General features: G+C 51.0%; 6 protein-coding genes across 6 annotated transcripts; 2 read left to right on the top strand and 4 right to left on the bottom strand.

Moving 5' to 3' along the window:
* Window positions 1–45: 45 nt before the first annotated feature.
* BDW70DRAFT_102665 (quercetin 2,3-dioxygenase) lies at window positions 46–1,360 on the bottom strand. Its single transcript, XM_073734322.1, has 2 exons — window positions 913–1,360; window positions 46–859 (listed from the first exon to the last, which is right to left on the bottom strand). The coding sequence occupies exons 1-2, from the start codon at window positions 1,216–1,218 to the stop codon at window positions 98–100; spliced, it is 1,068 nt and encodes a 355-aa protein (XP_073599463.1). The 5' UTR covers window positions 1,219–1,360; the 3' UTR covers window positions 46–97.
* Window positions 1,361–1,764: 404 nt separating this feature from the next.
* Window positions 1,765–2,478, bottom strand: BDW70DRAFT_102587 (uncharacterized protein). The gene is made up of 2 exons (XM_073734321.1): window positions 2,267–2,478; window positions 1,765–2,218 (listed from the first exon to the last, which is right to left on the bottom strand). Exons 1-2 carry the CDS (start codon window positions 2,368–2,370, stop codon window positions 1,972–1,974), a joined length of 351 nt encoding a protein of 116 aa, XP_073599462.1. The 5' UTR covers window positions 2,371–2,478; the 3' UTR covers window positions 1,765–1,971.
* Window positions 2,479–5,063: 2,585 nt separating this feature from the next.
* Window positions 5,064–7,421, bottom strand: BDW70DRAFT_156807 (FHA domain protein; the record flags this gene model as incomplete). The annotated part of the gene is made up of 5 exons (XM_073740246.1): window positions 5,064–6,786; window positions 6,837–6,888; window positions 6,937–7,069; window positions 7,122–7,327; window positions 7,406–7,421. The coding sequence occupies 5 exons, from the start codon at window positions 7,419–7,421 to the stop codon at window positions 5,064–5,066; spliced, it is 2,130 nt and encodes a 709-aa protein (XP_073599461.1).
* Window positions 7,422–8,165: 744 nt separating this feature from the next.
* Window positions 8,166–10,772, bottom strand: tom70 (putative mitochondrial outer membrane translocase receptor (TOM70)). The gene is made up of 6 exons (XM_073735628.1): window positions 10,729–10,772; window positions 10,251–10,669; window positions 10,111–10,193; window positions 9,288–10,059; window positions 8,767–9,240; window positions 8,166–8,715 (listed from the first exon to the last, which is right to left on the bottom strand). The coding sequence occupies exons 2-6, from the start codon at window positions 10,579–10,581 to the stop codon at window positions 8,468–8,470; spliced, it is 1,908 nt and encodes a 635-aa protein (XP_073599460.1). The 5' UTR covers window positions 10,582–10,669; window positions 10,729–10,772; the 3' UTR covers window positions 8,166–8,467.
* Window positions 10,773–11,155: 383 nt separating this feature from the next.
* On the top strand, window positions 11,156–13,360 carry BDW70DRAFT_147817 (aminotransferase class IV-domain-containing protein; the record flags this gene model as incomplete). Its single annotated transcript, XM_073738776.1, has 3 exons — window positions 11,156–11,943; window positions 12,001–12,060; window positions 12,553–13,360. The coding sequence occupies 3 exons, from the start codon at window positions 11,156–11,158 to the stop codon at window positions 13,358–13,360; spliced, it is 1,656 nt and encodes a 551-aa protein (XP_073599459.1).
* A 382-nt stretch (window positions 13,361–13,742) lies between these two features.
* BDW70DRAFT_170768 (uncharacterized protein) lies at window positions 13,743–15,798 on the top strand. Its single transcript, XM_073743020.1, has one exon. It carries the CDS (start codon window positions 13,946–13,948, stop codon window positions 15,371–15,373), a length of 1,428 nt encoding a protein of 475 aa, XP_073599458.1. The 5' UTR covers window positions 13,743–13,945; the 3' UTR covers window positions 15,374–15,798.
* Window positions 15,799–16,608: the final 810 nt, after the last annotated feature.

The raw sequence follows: 16,608 nt of genomic DNA, 5'->3' as shown, positions 1-16,608 counted from the left end.
CCGCATTACGTACTCTGTGCATAAGGACGTTACTGTGTACATACGCAGTTATGCATGTGTCATCATTTAATTATTTATGTACACAAGGACGTACCTCCTACTCGAGTGTCAAGCTCAGCTCTTCGGCTACTTGGTTCACTCTCCTTTCATCCACATCCAGCCCCTCCACCGTCTCCGGCAATACCACTCTGCTGAATGTCTTACCGGCTCTCTGAATCAATGATTCAATGCCGTCCCCGTCGGTAAACGACCATACCCGTACATACTTGCTCCGGAACTCCAGCGCGAACGCCTGTCCCGCGGGGATAACCACTGTCTCGCCCTCGCGGAACACTTCCTCTCGCTGTTCTTGGCCCTTCAATCTTACTACCAAGGTCCCCTCCATAACAGCCAAACAATGGTCGACTTTCTCAAACGTCATAAACCTCGACAGTACCGAAGAGGTTGCGCCATAAACATTCGAGGACTCAATGCTCGAGATTGCGCATACCCCGCCGCACTGCTTCGTCATGATAAAAGGCCTGCTCATCACACTTCCGAGCATCCAGCGCGGCCCTGTGTTTGCCCTTAGGTAGTACGGCGCCGGCGATTCGCCCTCCGGCAGCTTCTCATCGTCTGAATCCCAGTCGCCTACTTGTGGAGGAACATAGTTCGGCTGGAAAACAACATCGAATTGCCCTTTTGCTGCCATAACTTTAGGGATCAGGAGGGCCTTCAGATCGCGATCATCGGCTTCGGGGACAAGTATGCCTGTATACGGCTCGGAGATGTACCGGAAAAAATCGATCCAGTCGCCTGGGGTCACGACACCAAAGGTCTCGGTGTGTGGACCCAGGAGTTCGGGGTTGTGGACAACGCCCTGATCACGTTAACACGAGCCACCGCGAACAGTACAGGGTCAGTGGTAGATACCGACGGCACGTAGGCAAAATCCCCGGGGCCCATAATCCGACACTTGTCCCCATTCCACAGTTTAAGGTAGCCCTTTGTAACGAGGAACACATCGTGCGCGTGGTTGTGGTAATGAAACCCTGGTGCGTCGGAGAGAGTCGCGCCGCTTTGGAATACGGCCATCAAGCCATTGGTCTGCTTTGAGGACGCAAGGATCCGAAATGTGCCCTTGCTGCCGGGAATCGTGAGACGTTCACCTTCTAGCTGGGGAATTGCGTAGGGCGTTCGGCTGGGGGGTGGTGTAGGGGTCCAAAGAGGTGAAGACATGTTGACTGTTGTCGAGGTCGCCGGAGCAGAAGAGGTTTAGGTGGGCTTGGGGTTTAGGGTAAGACAGTATGGGAGAGAGATACGTGTGAGGCTTGAGGTAAAGTTGAGACTCGAAGCTGCCATTGCGAGAGCGCGAGGATGGCATATTTAAAAGATATCATTAGGATCAGTGGGGCATTTGAGAGTCTGGGTCCAGCAATTCGGCTCCATCTCCATCTCGGGTAATCCATCCATGGCATGATGTCGGAATTTCCGGTTAGCGTAGATAAAGTCCAAAGTGGCCGGGGACAGAATGGTAGCAGGGGCCATAGGTGGAGTAGATCCATGTCGATATTTCTAGCCTCATCAGTCAGACCTTGCAGTAGTGATCACAGGCAAGACCTTACTGTAAGTATGGTATGAAGGCACGCTCGTGAAAAGAGCGGTCTGTAGAGTTGCTGCTGTACGACGGTCCTCCATCCAGCACTTACTAATGCTACATGAGTATACAAGGAAGGCAGCCGTAAGCGAACGTCTGCCACATGTAGTTCAGATATTGCGATTGGCAGAACAATGAGATTGACTATGTACGTCGTGATCTATATAGGAAACGCCTTCACTACCAGCCCTAACTTGTGATCCAGCAGGTTCAGATCAAATAATGCAACGGGAAAGATGGCAAAAATATAGTCAGAGAAATGAAGTTCCAATCCCGGTGCCGGGGCCGGTACCAGTCCCGTCGGGTACCAGCACCACCTGCACCCTTCCACTCCTCTACTTGTGGCTGCGCGGCGGATTATTTTCCACGCGACCGCTCCCGGAGGCACCGCCCCGCGAGTTCGGTGCAAGGCGATCGTTATACGATGAGACTGAGGTGGAGGAGCTCCGGCTCAGAGACGCCGGCGTGGATGACGCCGAGGTACCGGCGGAGATGTGACGGTTGACCATTGTGGTTGGGTTGCAGTGTGCGCAGACAAAGATATTAAACCCACGGCCGCTGCAGCTGCTGCAGATGGTGGTTCTGGGATTGTTAATGCTGTTATCACTAAATGGGGAGAGGGTGACAAACCTAGGGGCATTTCCGGCACAGCTTCGGCAAGTCAGGACCGTCCGCCCGCCAATGCAAGAGGTATGGGTTGGGTCAAGGTCAAGAGAGGAAGCTTGGTTGACCATGTTGAACGAAGTCTTGTGGCTAATGAGAGTTGATGAGGATGGTTGGCAATGGCTGAGATATCGATTGATTGACGAGGTGTATAAGGTTCGAAGAGTCGATGGGTAGATGGCGAGATTTTATGTTGGGGTTCATTTAAGATTTATCAATCAGTGCAGCCCCGTCGATGGCTGAATGATTATAAATGCCGCATGGCAGGTCGAAGCCGACCTGATCATCTAGAGGAAAGAGAACCGAGTCTGGTGAGATCTGCTGCAACTGCAAGCCAACCAGGCCGCTCCCTGCCGGTGCAATGATATCTGACTGTGAGACATACAGACACAGGGTTCCTGATCCCGGTAGGTTCGAGTCAAGGCCTGCCCGTCCAATTCCATTTCGGCACCGCCGAACAAGATGGGCCGGCAGCTGGACCAACGAATCCACAGCGACGAGATCCGGTCAGATCGAGAATGCCTATAGTAAGCCGCGCAAATGGCACAACGTCGGACGGTTAGGGCATCGACCAAGGATTCCAGGCATGACCACATAATCGGCCCCCAGTGTTGGCCGGGTAGGTGTGTCAGGCGAGCCAGCAACATGGGAGTCTGAACTTGGTCATCGAGCTGCCGAAGAACCGCGGCGGAGACTGGCTAATATCCTTAGCCCAACTGTTGGCAACAGAACCAAGTAAATCACGCTGCACGTCAAGCACAGCAACTGCTCGACTACTGCGTTGCCACAACAAATGGGGTACATCAGGTTAAATTAAACGAGCAGGTAGCTGCAGGAGTGGGTACTATATTCTGGATCCTTGATCAAGATAAACGGAAAGAGTCTCAGCACGTATGCCTATCACGGAAGATAAGGCCGAAGCATGGCAGCCACGGAGAGCTGTACGACTCGCTTCGCAAGCAATCGGCATCACTACCAGATGAGAGTGTCCCTATTTTAACCTTTTAGGCTGTTCATTGAATCCACCGACGGGTAGACGCAGCGGATGTAAGAGCACGATCTTAAGCCCCAATGCCAGATACGAGCACTCGACAGCGCACCGGCAGCGAAAATGGACGCGATCCAGTGACACCAAATAACAAAACATCCTCAATTATCAATATGCAATTCAACTGAGTTAGCTATGGTCAGGTGCCTCAGGTGCCTCAGGTTTATGGAATTCCAGCATGCACTGACACCTCGAGCGCTCACCGTGCCGTGTGCTGGGACCAGAGCGCAGTGACACCTCCGATTGAGTTTGGACACATCCATCAGGCAACGGTCATCGTCTCAAGGGCAAATGCTCTTATCCCCTTTCATATTGGCTTGGAGATATCCGCCACATGTACAGTTGCGTACAGCACTGACAACAAGCAACTCTTTGCCGAGTCGAAGGATCGACACTACTGCAATGGCAGTGACAATACATCAACTCGATGAGGAAACCCCGAGGCCTGGGTGGAGTGACTCGCGGGCCCACAAAAAGCAAAGAAACATAGCATTTTCTCTCTCAACGTTGAATTATACCAGCATTATTCGGCCATCGGCGGCGGACAGTGAGCCACGAAGCTGAACGGACCAGCTAATGTGAAAGGACATAATGCATGACTATGTGATCCCGTGGTGCTTCAGATTGTCGACCTCTGTGGGCCCGTATCCGCGATGCGACTCAGAGGCGCATGCAAGTATCCGACTCGCAGAGAATCGATGAGAGTCCACCGCCAGGCCGCGAAGTGATTGCTCCACGTGAGTCCGGAGAAATTAAACAGTATTCGCCGCTATTTGCACGAGAAGTCAATAATAAGGATGGATGTCAGACCAATTACCGGTGTCCGAACCGGCGTCTCTGTTGTGCGAGTCATCTATCATCTATCCTGCCATATCAGTCGTATACGATGCATAGAAGAGATAGGTACTCGCATGGATTCGCAAAGGGATCGCGGGGTCCGGATTCTAGCGGTCCGAATCGGGTTAACAATGTACGAGACGGCATCGAGTCGTTCCGCTCCTCGAGGGCCAGCCGCAGAGTTGTATAGTGTATACGAGGGCAGAAATATCCTGTGATCAACCAACCATTTGTCAGCTCATCACGAAGAGAGAAAGTGATGCGAGTTTGATGATTACTCCTGTTCCAGATGAACGCTAAGAGTAAGCGAGCTGCAGGTGTCCGTCATAAATCACGCACCGGGCTGGGACCTGAATGAGATCAGTCATTGTTACTGTTCGCTTGGATCAGACAATAATAGCCAGGGGAGCAGGGAAGCGCAGCCCTGGGCTAGGTAGCAGGCATTCTTCGACGCCTGAGAGGAACGAGGCGAGACAGAGGCGGACTGGGGGAACACAAGGTTGCACAACGCTTCGGTGACACGACGGCCCTCTCGAGGGAAAAGGAAAGTCAGGACGGAAGCTACCGATCAGCTGATACAGTAAGCTGTCTTTACTGCCGTGAACACCACATGTATCTGCCAAGATGGGGAATAAGGGAGAAAAAAGAAAGCATACGAGTGACAAGACTACGCCCGCGAAGGGGCTAATCAATTGAGCCCAATTTCTAACATTTGTACGGAGAATGAACGAGTACCAACAGAATAAAAGCTAGGAACATGCAAAAGAACTGGCGAGAAGAGAAGAGTGGGAAACTTCGATATTGAATAAGACCTGACCCCTAGAACCGTAGACCCAGAACTTGCCACCGTAACGCCATCACTACTTGTTCAAAATCCAGTTACGCAAAGTAATCTGGGGGAAGCGAAGCCAAAGCCGCAATAGTTCCTACTGCACCCACAACTGCCCCCAAAATTGCCGTCGCAGCGTGGCTTCTAATGCTACCCCTGTGCGAAGTCTTGATCATTTTCGACGGCCGCTCGCTCTCCTTAGCCTCCTTAGAGTTCTCCGGGACGCTCACAGTTGTGAGCTGTGACTCAAAGCCATTAAGAGCATATGACTCGGTATTGAGAAGGGCTGCAATGGTCTGTGGTTGCGCGTCAGGGAGATCAGCATCTGGAAGGTCATCATTCTTGTTGAGCTCGAGCGATTGCTGGGGTTCCGGCCCCGAAGAGATGCCAGATACTTGATGATCATGTTCTGCTGCTTCAAAGTCAATATCTGCCGCCTTCCTCTTCTTCGACGAGGTGTTTGTGGTTAGATCCTGCGTTGCATCACAAGATGTTCCGTGCATCATCGGTGCGAGTGAATCCATGAAAGGCATTATATCCGGCTTAGAGCTGCTGCTGGAAGTGTTTGCTTGTGGTTCTGCAGCGCTCGCCATTGGTCGGCTGGTCGCGAAAGGCCCGTCGCTGTACGGCGCACTCATCTGGTAAGTACCCTGGAATGGCATGGTATCTAGCGAGTATCTGACAGGAGGTAGCTGATTTTGCAAAATGGGTGGAAACAGAGTGGGTTTAGCGCGTGAGGAAAAGTGCCCAGATAGTTGTCCATTAGAATGGTAACGCAGGCGCTGTGTTTCATCATTTGCAAATGACGACTGCAAAGGGCCAGTTGGAAAATAGGTTGAATTCCCAGGCCGTTCGCCTTGAGAGACTGAACTGGGAAGTTTGTTCTCTGGCCAAAGATTGCTTGAAGCAGCGGGTTCAATTCTGGGAGGATCAGGTAGACCACGATTATTAGATGCGCGGTTGACCATCCGAGTCGCATCCCGATCCTCATTAAAAGCGTTTTGCTTCCGATTGGATGCTGTCTCAGCGTTGTTTAAAGTGGAATCGTTTGAAACATGGATGTCTTCGAGCCGGAGACATCCAGGCACTGGATTAAGCAAGGCGCTCATTTCCACAACCTCGTCCTGCTGGTGGTGGTGCTCATCTTGCATCGCTTGCTCTTCTTCTTCTTCTTCTTCTTCTTCCTCTTCCTCTTCCTCTTCCTCTTCCTCTTCCTCTTCATCTACCTCTTCCCTGTGCTCCTGCTCCTGCTCCTCCTGCTCCTCTTCTTCGTCCTCCTCCGCCTCGGCCCCAACACTCCAGTCTTGGGGCTCAACGTTGGGGTCTTCCTCCGAACTGTGAGCAAAATATTCATCATAATATTGGTCGTCGCCGCCGAGGTCTTCCGAGTCATGATCAATTGAGGGCGGTGTCGTTCTTGGAGTCGCTAGGGGCTGCTCAGAGTTCACAACTTTCTCAATGCTGGTCTTAACCTTTTGCGGCATGTCTTGCTTGAGCGTCATTGAAGTGTCGACAGGCTGAGCGGCCTTTGACTCAACATTCTTTGCGGGAGATGTCATTGGGGACGGAACCTCAGCCACAGAGTGGCTGTCCCCCCAGTCCGACCAGGCACTTGAAGCGTTTGAATCGGATGTTTGGTCTGTAGTAAGGTCAATGGCAGCTTGGCCGCCTATCGGAGAGTCACCGAGATACTCGACATCATCAAAATCATCGTCAGGGACAGAGAAAGTGTTGGTAGCAGCTTGGTGTTGGGCTCTTTGTACAGTCTCCTTTCTATCCTGACAGTTAGTGAGTGTCCGCAAACCCGCGAATCAGGGACGTACGGAGTCTCTAACCACCGACACTCGCAACGAACTCTGAGAGGTGGGAATGTATCTGAAAGTGTCAGTGAGCTTTTGTGGATATGAAATAACTAATACCTACCGCACGCTCGGACAACCTCTACACCAAAGGTCAACTCATCACCGTCTGATAGAGGGATATCCTTGTCAAAAGGGATTTTTTCCCTGTTCAACCAGGTTCCATGCATAGACCCAGGATCACGAATGTAAACAATCTACATTGGTCAGTGAAAGACCAGTATTGAGAATTGGAAACTTTCGACACACCTTCTTTTCAAATGACACATGGAGCACGGCATGGGTTCGAGACATTACGCGAGAGTCGAACAAGGCATTGTGGAGAGATGGTGCGAGGTTTTTGTTTTCACGCTTGGATGCTCTGCCAATCTCTACACGATCTGAAGCAGCGCTGAAGGTAAGAGAGCGATGAGGGATGGGATCTTCGAGGGCCAAAGAATGGAGAACGACGATGACTATAGAGAGAACCAGGTCAGTAGACTACTCGATAACTTTTGAACTGCTGCTTCATCAGGAAAAAAAGGCTTACGTACCTTTTCTATCAGCCATGCTGACAACGGGCTGATAGATGAATATGTCGGTTGGTTGTTGGAGGAAAGCAACTCGAGGATGGTGGAAAGAACTATTATTGACGTTGAGAGCCGATAGGATGCTTCAAAAAATGGCACGACGAAAAGAAGAGTGAGCGAAGGGAGGAGTGTTGGAAGAAGCTGGAGGGGTAGAGCAGTCAGCCTAAGACCTGGGCTGTAGTTGTCAGGCAGACAAAACAAAAAGGCAGAGAGATACCTACTCCAAAGTAGCTAGAAGGTTAGATGAGCGGCCGAATCATCCGCGATGAAGCAACTGGCAAAGGCTCTGATGAGCTAGCAATCTTGGATGATTCGAGATAGTGAAGGACGGAACAGGCGCCCAGTGTCGTGACGTTGACCGGATAATGTCGCAGGAAGGAGCCTGAGCTTATGTAACCCCAATAACACCTGGCAAGCGGAGCAGTTTCCAAGTCAAGAGACGCAAGGACTGTAGGCTGCCGTAAACTTGAAGGTGAACACGACCAACCCATTCAAGACGACGACAGTGAACAGATAGGCGGGCATAGAATGAGGGGGATAAGGCGCTGGTGGATGCCGGGGACTGATAAGTAGATGGACTAAGTGGGGTGGTTGCTATCAGGTGGACACGCACTGTGGATTCTCCCGAGCGGTTGAGCCATCAGCGGCCAGCCTACATACTGAAGACTTGACTACAAGTGGCCGTGTACCAAGGTCCTAACCTGCTCACTGAGCCCTCACCACATATCGTCCAACTCTATCCATTATTACCTACTACCACTATGGTACATACATGAGAGTGTCGTCCAGTAACCAGGCACGGAGAACGGAACCAGTTCCCGGACGACCCGTTTGAAAAGCAGCAGCACGATCATCAAAGTAAAGACAAATGACAAACCACATATCAATGTCCAAAAGAATGAAACAACAGATGAAACCAGTTAATAAATACACTCACAGCGGAGAACCGTTAATTAGTCAACTATTGCCAGAAACCAGCTCAACATGTCTCTGGCATTCAAGGCTTGGATAAAGAGAAGAGGACCTCTACATGGGGGGAGGGCCGCCGAAGCCAGCGCCCATACTCTGCAGGCGCGCGGCAAGCTGTGGGTATTTTTCCTGGACTTCAAGTTGGGTTCGAGTTGCCTCAGCATACGAAATGGCGTTGACAATCTCGGGCTCGGTGCGGGCAAGCTCTGCAGCACGCTCGAAGTACTTGAGCGCCTGGGAAACCTTGCCCTGCTGCAGGAGCAGTTGAGCCATGGTACCAACAGCGATGTCGCACTCAGGGTCAACTACTATTGTTAGCATTGAAACCATTGGAAAGACATAGAAGGTGAACTCACTGATCAGAGCCTTTTGGCACAGCTGCTCGGCCTCTGCAAAGTCATGCTTCCACTGGAACAAAGCAAGGGCCTTGTTGATCAGAGGAAGGACATTGATGCTCATTGGCTTGCTTTGTTTTTCCATCTCGACGGCCTTGTCGAACTTCTCGATGGCTTCAGAAAAGTTCTGCTGGTCCAGGAGAAGTTCACCGTAGTAGTTGTAGACATCGGGAACATCTTCGAAGTTCTTCACGGACCTTCTGAAAGTAGCCATCGCAGACGCGACAGAACCCATCTTATATTGTGTGACACCGAGCTGGATGTGTGAATAAATGAAAGTTCGGTCGAGGTCGATGGACTTCTGGTAGTCCTTCGCAGCTTCTGCAAATTCGCCCAGGATGAAATGAAGCTGAGCACGGTGGTAGTAGATATCAGGGTCGTCCTTGTTGTGGGTTATTGCAAGTTCAAAGTCGTCTTGGGCAGCATCCTTGTTGCCTTTACAAAGTTAGATAGAAATAGTCAACGAGAGTTGTGGGACTTACCTAGTTCAAGGTGCAAGCTGGCGCGCTTGATGTAGCTCTGAACGAGCGAGGGGTCCAGCTCAACGCTCTTGTTAAGATCGGCCAGAGCGTTCTGCGCATTGCCTTGCAAGTATGTGAAAGTTGCTCGTTGGTTCAGAGCCAGACCCTCAAATTCACCCAAGTCGCCAAGCTCGAGAGCCTTGACAAAGGCGGCGGCCGCCTCTTCGTAGCCGTCGCCGGTCTTCTTCGCCATTGCTAAAAGACCCTTGCGGAGTTGACCCTTTCCAGACTCTTCAGGGATGTCGGCAGACTCGTCAAGACCTTCGGGGAGAGACTTGGGGCGGAAGCTTTGGAGGTAGTTGGAGACAAAAGTAGGACTGGGCAGCTTCTTGCCCTTGGCCTCAAGGATCTCCTTGCCCTTCCTCTCCGCGACCTTTTTCAAGAGCCGCTCGAGAGCAACACGACTGACTTCGTTTGAGAAGCCATCGATAATGCAGCTAGCAGTAAAATCAAGAAGGGCTTCGCTATACTTCTCGAGATGCTCGTACGCAATGGCGCGCCTGTTCAAAGCCTTGACGTACTCGCTATCCATTGCAAGGGCCGCACTGGTGTCTTCGACGACCTTTTCCCATTCCGACTGAACGTTGTAGCAAGCGGCACGGTTCGAGTAGAAAACCGGGTCGGGCTTGCAGAGGATAGCTTTTCCGTATAGTTCAATGGCTCTAGGATAATCCTTGGCGCCATAGGCCTTGTTTCCGGCGGCTTTTAATTTCGCAGCGTATGCTTTCCGGGTCTAGGTCTTCATCAGCAAGCGGCGCCGGCAATGGCATGAAACGGAACGCACCTCCTCATCCAATTGTCCAACGGTCGCCTCGTCAACTTCAGGTATTTCTTCTAAAGGCTCTTCAGCTTTCTTTTCTGGTTTCTCTGAGAAGAAGTCAGCGATTGTGCGCGAGAAGGGCTACTGATCCATGATGCACACACCGTCCTGGACAGAGGCAGCTTTGCTCTTTCTTTCCTCCTCGGCCTTCTTCTCCTTTCGTCGCTGGCTCCCGCTCTTCTTCTTTTTCTTCTCTGTAGGCGCAGCAGTAGTGGGGGAGGGTTTACCAGACCGGCTGGAGTCGGAGAGGTAGTAGACGACACCGGCGCTGGTTACCACGACCGCGACGCCGGCAACAGTATAGACGAGCGCCTTGTTCTCAGACACCCATTTCGAAATCCGGTCCCATACGGATGCTGTGGAGGAAGGGGGAAGGGAAGCAGTATCGACAACCACGTTCCTCGATGGTTCGGGCAGAGGTGAGCTGCTTGACATGATGACCGAGGAAATGACCCTTGTGCTTCGTGTCTAGTATCGCCTTGTCCTTGCGTGTTTTCTGTTCCCCCTTTTTTGACGGAAAATCCTAGGCAAATAAATCAAAGTCAATTACAATAGAATAAGTATATTCAACGGGAGACGAACCAGCAGGTGGTAGGCAAAAGGCCGCGTTTCAGACTGGTTTGAGGAGTTGGGAGAGATGCGGCCTTGAAAAAGATTATGCGTTCCCGGCAACGCAACAGCGGGTTCCGAGCTCTGTGCTGGCTGGCCCAATCACGCTCATTCAAATTCGATGGCCAGGTCTGCTTGCTCCACACCCGCCATGGCACCAGATGGGAATCGGAGCTTGAAGCATCGTCATCAGACCTCTCTGACAAACTGGAAGGGTTGGCAATGATAATGGCGATAATTGATGGGCCTGGCTTTTCTTTTCTTGCCCACATGGGCTAACAAAACTCCTGTCAGTAGCTCAGGGCTCTCGGCCTAACCTGGTTCTACTGCACGTGGATAGGTCCAAAATTCAAAAAAATGAACGCAAGCCAGCCGCAAGGTTTTACAACGCTGGTGAACAATGTCTTCACAATCTTTTGAGATCATATCCACGCTACGATACGACCCCTCTCTTCCAACGGTAGTCCGTCAACGACTCGGCAATACTCATACTTATCCTGATCCGCTGCTCTCTCCGTACTACCTCCTCCCGTACCATCAAGACCGACTCCGCAGCGCCGCACGCTACTTCAACTGGGACAAAGCGTCAGAGTTCCTCGAGCAAGACCTTACCCAGTTCGCTCAATATCTTGACACCTTTATACCTCAGAAAGAACAATGCTGGCGTATTCGAATAGTTGTGGACCAAAACGGAAGCTGCAAGGTCGAGACCAGTCCTGCCGCACACATCGAACTGGAGAGTTTTCTTGTCCCCTTCATAATCAGCCCAACGTCTACACCGTGGCGGGTATATGTTGATACGGCCTATACGACCCCGTCGGGACTCACTACACACAAGACAACAGCTCGTGAAGACTACGCATCTGCACGAGCTCGAGCCGGAATCACGACACCGCAGGATACCGCCGAAGTGCTCCTCGTGAACCCGCAGGGAGAGATTATGGAGGGAAGCATCACAACTCCGTATTTTCAGCGGCGAGGGCCTACGAAACGGGATGTGCCTGCGTGGATTACTCCCCCGCTGTCAAGCGGTGGTAACGCGGGTACAAGCAGACGTTACGCCCTAAATCAAGGCTTCTGCACCGAGGAAGTCATTACCACTCGGGATCTCGTTGACGGAGAGGTATGCTTGCTGAGTAATGGGGTGCGAGGGTTCATTCTTGGCCAAATTGTGCTCGAACAGAAAGAGTAGGCCGTGTGATCCATAAGAATATAGCTAGAGCAGATCTTTGACCTAAGCTAAAGGCCATATATTCCTTGCGAGCCTGTGGTGATGCAAAGTCCATTACCTCCAATAAATATGAAGTCGCCGAGATCCAATATACTCCAATATAAAGTTTTCGCCTTGGACTCATGGTATACACAATAGTTCTTGTATTTAAGATCACTGAGATGCCTTTAGGGTGGACAAAGACGAACTCAACTTCGAGGAATCCCTGCTACCGATCTCTAAGCACCTCATCCTTGCCTGGAGGCACCGTACCCTACTAAACTGACCTCTGACATCTTATGAGGACCAAGTATTATAGGTAATGATGTCAATGCACCCCAATCGCACCCAGGACTTTGTGTGGTACTATGTCACGTGATGCAGCGTAGTACCACCCCGCATTTACTGATTGGGACTAGTGCGCAACTAGCTGCTCAGTGGCAGAATTTCTGGTCCGAGCCAGGCGGAAAAGCCAAAGAAAAGGTGATTGAGCAGACGACACTTAGCATCCGCCAGCTCCAGATCGCCACATCCACCTTCAGCATCATACCATTCTCTATCATCGAAGCAGAATCAATTGCGTGCAGTGTACATGCTACGGCAACTATGAAGTTCTTCGAGAACCTCTATACATACGATTATTCCTTTCCCGCCGTCTCTCTTGCCTACTTCCTACGTTATCCAAACCCGTATTCGAGACATGTCCTGACGACCGATGTCATCGATCGCTATGTCGACCCGACGACACATCGTCTTCATACGACCCGGATTCATCTGAAGAAGTCAAAAGTGCCGTCAGGAATCTTGAAGCTCCTCCCGAAGGGAATCGGCGGATCCGACAATTCCGGCCAGAGCTATATCCTTGAGACCACAGTTGTCGATGTCAAGGAAGGCTGGATGGAGTCCGAGTCCCGCAACATGGAATGGACTGGAATATTAAGTGTAGTGGAAAGGCAAGTCTATCGACGCCAGCCATTGGAGGGAAGTCAAGAGAAGCTTGACGGTCTCTTGCTCGATGACAAGCGAACTGAACGAACCACGGTGAACACCACTGTTACCTTCCGCTCGCGCTTCGGACAGGGAAAGCTTCTTGGTCGTAGGAAAACAGAGGATCTCACCGGAGACTATGAAGAAGAGGCTCCCAAACGGGGTTTTTTCACCTCGTTGTCCACTGCGGGGATCCAGCGGACCATTGAACTGATTGGGCTTAACCGTACCCGCGACGCCATTCTCAAGAGCAAGCAAGGAATGAATGTCGTTCTTGAGCGTCTGCGCAGCGGTGGCATAGTCGGCGTTCTTGACGGCATGCGCCAGGACCGTGAGGCCATAGCTGTTGGGACAGAGGGTCCTTGGAAGCGTGTCTGGCTCGCAGGGAATTCTGACAACGACGACTAACTCCCGTTTATTTTCGGCCCTTTGGGAGAGATTTGACATTGGCTAAATTAGTGCGGCATTCGAGCGCGGAGCATTGGCGTTTGGGTTTCATTTGATTCATATGGACACTCTCCTCCTATTTTGTTTCAACATACTTTTTCTTTCCAGACTTGCTTTCTGGACACTATCTGTTTGCCAGGAGCATGTTGCACTTTACGTGTTTGACGAACCTGTCACGAAACCATGTATTATACTAAGAGCTGTATGGCTAAACTAGTTGTCTCATTCGTTTGAGCACAGCTACTGTACAATATATCGATCACTTGCCACCTGACAAGCATATTTCAAGAAGTTACAATGTACTACCTCACATTATCCTTCTACTGTAAAAACTGTCGGGTTACCTGGGTAATTATTCGTGCCGTTCGTCTGCCTGCTTAGTCAGCGAAATCGTTTGTCCACCTGGTATAGTTGGATTCGAGAGTTCTGATGGCACTTCTGCTATACCCAAAGAGTCTCCAGTACACCAGCTCTTTGACGTACCGGCCTCGTTGGCAGGACATACTGATGGACGCATGCATGCATTTAGCATAGCTGATTGACGCTATGCTCGCAAGAAACCTGCGGCCAGTATGCGGAACGTCAGGACCAAAGGGCCGGGGCCCCTTTGCACTTCAATATCTGGTTGATGTCAATGGCTATAGCATGTTTCCCAAGGTCTACCGACATCCAATACACCACTGCTTCTCTACCTCGGACGATTCCACGAAGCGATATTTTACCACACCCCCCAAAAAGCCAAGTACGGATTTCGAACCAGCCGCTCAGTCGAAGCTTTTTGATTTCTTTCGCCAGCTAGCAGCCGATGCGCAGGAACGTGAAACAGGGAAACTCGAAGTGCCCAGCTTTGATTCTCACATTTCTCATGACAAAAGTGACTCAGACGCTGCCGTTCGAGAAGAAAAAGTGAGACCTCGGCGCCATGAAGGACAGCCACACAATTTATATGGTATGGAGAGCCTAGCGCCTAGACCCGAACCTCGCTTCGGTATCGATGTGAAAGAGGATAGTTTGAGACTTGGCCTGGACAATATCAAACGACTAGCAGATACCTCACTAGACAATAACGAAACTTTGTCTGGGGAACTTGCCGTGCAGTGTCTGAGGGAAAGCATGCATACTAGCAATGAGCGAAAACAAACAAAAGGCAAGATCCGTGGCTGGCCTTCTTTTTTGCGAAAAGGAGAGATGACCGTCGAACCTGAATCAGCCCCTGTGGGCTTCGTGGGGGGACTTACGGAAAAGCAAGGGAAGAGGAAACTGGCGCTTCCTACCATGATCTCTTCTTTTTTTGTGCGAAAAGCAAACCGGCAGAGTAAGGAAGCAAGCCATGGAAGCTTTGAGTTTATACCTAAAGATCAGGTCATATCAAACCCAGCTTGCGAAGCACCTAGCACCCGCCAATTGCCAGATGAGGCGACTTCGCGTAACGTGCTACTGTCCGATACTAGGTTTTGGCAACAGACAGGCCTTCGGCTTGCTGGGGAGCAAAGAGTCAGCACGAAGTCCTGGCGCCTTGCGACTGAAAGGCTACTCCCAACCGAGTGGAAGCTTTACCGCGCATGGAAAAGGCAGATTTATAATCCCACGCACGGTATCAATAGTGCTGTCTCCCCGTCGCCTAGTGGCGACAACCAGATCAAAATCGATCTCCCACCATTTAACTGGGATGAATATGTGATCCCGGTCAAGCGGACACCTCGATCTATACGCCGGCACAAGAATCGTGCGGCGGCCATGAATGTTGTATTTCAACACAACGAAGCCGTCCCAGAGAATGCGAGTTGGCTTTGGAAACATATGCCGCACTTGAAGCCGCTCATTCGAGTCATGATTAAAGTCATGGAATTAGAAAAACAGATCAGAAGAGACCTGCGAAATCGGCAGACCTGGCATCCAATGCCAAGCGAGGTTGTGCCGATTCGCAGAGGTCGCGAGAGAAAAAACTTCTCTCGCCGGACCCTTAGACGATAGTGGTGACCACGCGCCGCAGCTGACACTTAGTTCTTTTCTGTTCATTTGCATGAAATTTGCTGCCATACTGGACTGTAGTTGTATGTACTATAGTGATACATGATTTACATATGGGAATATATTCTCGATGACAATCATATTGAGATCCCACAAACTCGACTTTCCCGGCTGATCCGCAAGTAAGTTCGATGTACAGAGAGCATACTCTTAAGAGTTCTTAAAGGAAGTCTTATCGTGACAAATCAGCCTCAGCCTCAGCCTCTGCCTCTCTCACTCCAATCAGTTTATGTATCCTGGAGATCCTGACTGATCGTCCTATGCTAATCCAGGGACCGGCCGATGTTCAAAAGCCAACAAGCAGATCTAATAGATCCATTGCGTCATCGACAGGCACGGATTCCTGCGTCGAATGGATGAGGTCAGCGAGAATGTTTTTTTTCCCGCAAAGACCCTGAAGGGGCCAATGAGCAGATAAAGAGGCACGAAGTGGGGGGGGCCAGACGCCAAGAGCGCCACCCTGATCCAGGGCATTTCTAGCCTTACTGTTGGAAGCATGGGACTTAGTTGATGGTAGGTATAATAATAGACTGGATCTTAGAGTATTTTTTCTGAGAGCATCACACAGCATGACAGAGTGTACACTGTGAAATCAGATGTCTCGGGCAAATTCAATGCTGAACCAGCGCTACCCTTCCATGGTCAGTGAGTGGTTGGCTGGGACGACCCTGGAAGCGATCCCCACCCGCAGTTGCCAAATTTGGAGAGAGGATGCGGAGACCGCCATTCAGCATCGCCGCCAAGGCCACCAGGGAGACCGCTAGCTGTTTACTGTGACCACCACCTACGGGCCCTACCAAGTCTTGGAACTTCTGAGCGCAGTCTGACCTTTAACCTGCCGACTTCCATCACCCTCTGGCCTTTGCTGTGTCGCTCTTTCCCGCCGGCATTTCTCCGTCAACTTTACTATCTGTTGACTATTCTGCTGTTGCTTTATTCTCTCTATTGGCTCGGTCCTCGTCTTTCCGGGCTATTCCTTGCCGCCCTTGATACTGGCGTCCCCTTTTGCTTCAAAATCCCACCACCGGCTTTCCAACGGCTTCCGCGCGACGTTCAACTTTTCGCCGTTTTGCGTAGCAGAGCAGCGATCCAAACTCGGTTGTTATTCTTCCTAGCGACCGTTGGATGAGCGGGCTGGTTTGAACTTATCTGAAACGCGGAGGCGCTTATTAAATGAT

This window comes from Aspergillus foveolatus, assembly GCF_047715535.1.
Source record: "Aspergillus foveolatus strain CBS 279.81 unplaced genomic scaffold BDW70scaffold_6, whole genome shotgun sequence".
Lineage (NCBI taxonomy): Eukaryota > Fungi > Ascomycota > Eurotiomycetes > Eurotiales > Aspergillaceae > Aspergillus > Aspergillus foveolatus.
Note: the sequence above shows the minus strand (reverse complement) of the source record. Positions and strands in the feature narration are given on the sequence as shown.

Coding starts and splice junctions, on each gene's coding strand:
- BDW70DRAFT_102665 (XM_073734322.1), bottom strand. CDS start 1,218: ATGTCTTCACCTCTTTGGACCCCTACACCACCCCCCAGCCGAACGCCC. Junction 860..912: donor ATTTTGCCTACGTGCCGTCG/GTATCTACCACT, acceptor TAACGTGATCAG/GGCGTTGTCCACAACCCCGA.
- BDW70DRAFT_102587 (XM_073734321.1), bottom strand. CDS start 2,370: ATGGTCAACCAAGCTTCCTCTCTTGACCTTGACCCAACCCATACCTCT. Junction 2,219..2,266: donor TGTGCCGGAAATGCCCCTAG/GTTTGTCACCCT, acceptor TAACAATCCCAG/AACCACCATCTGCAGCAGCT.
- tom70 (XM_073735628.1), bottom strand. CDS start 10,581: ATGTCAAGCAGCTCACCTCTGCCCGAACCATCGAGGAACGTGGTTGTC. Junction 10,194..10,250: donor AGCTGCCTCTGTCCAGGACG/GTGTGTGCATCA, acceptor ACTTCTTCTCAG/AGAAACCAGAAAAGAAAGCT. Junction 9,241..9,287: donor CAGCTTGCACCTTGAACTAG/GTAAGTCCCACA, acceptor AACTTTGTAAAG/GCAACAAGGATGCTGCCCAA.
- BDW70DRAFT_170768 (XM_073743020.1), top strand. CDS start 13,946: ATGCTCGCAAGAAACCTGCGGCCAGTATGCGGAACGTCAGGACCAAAG.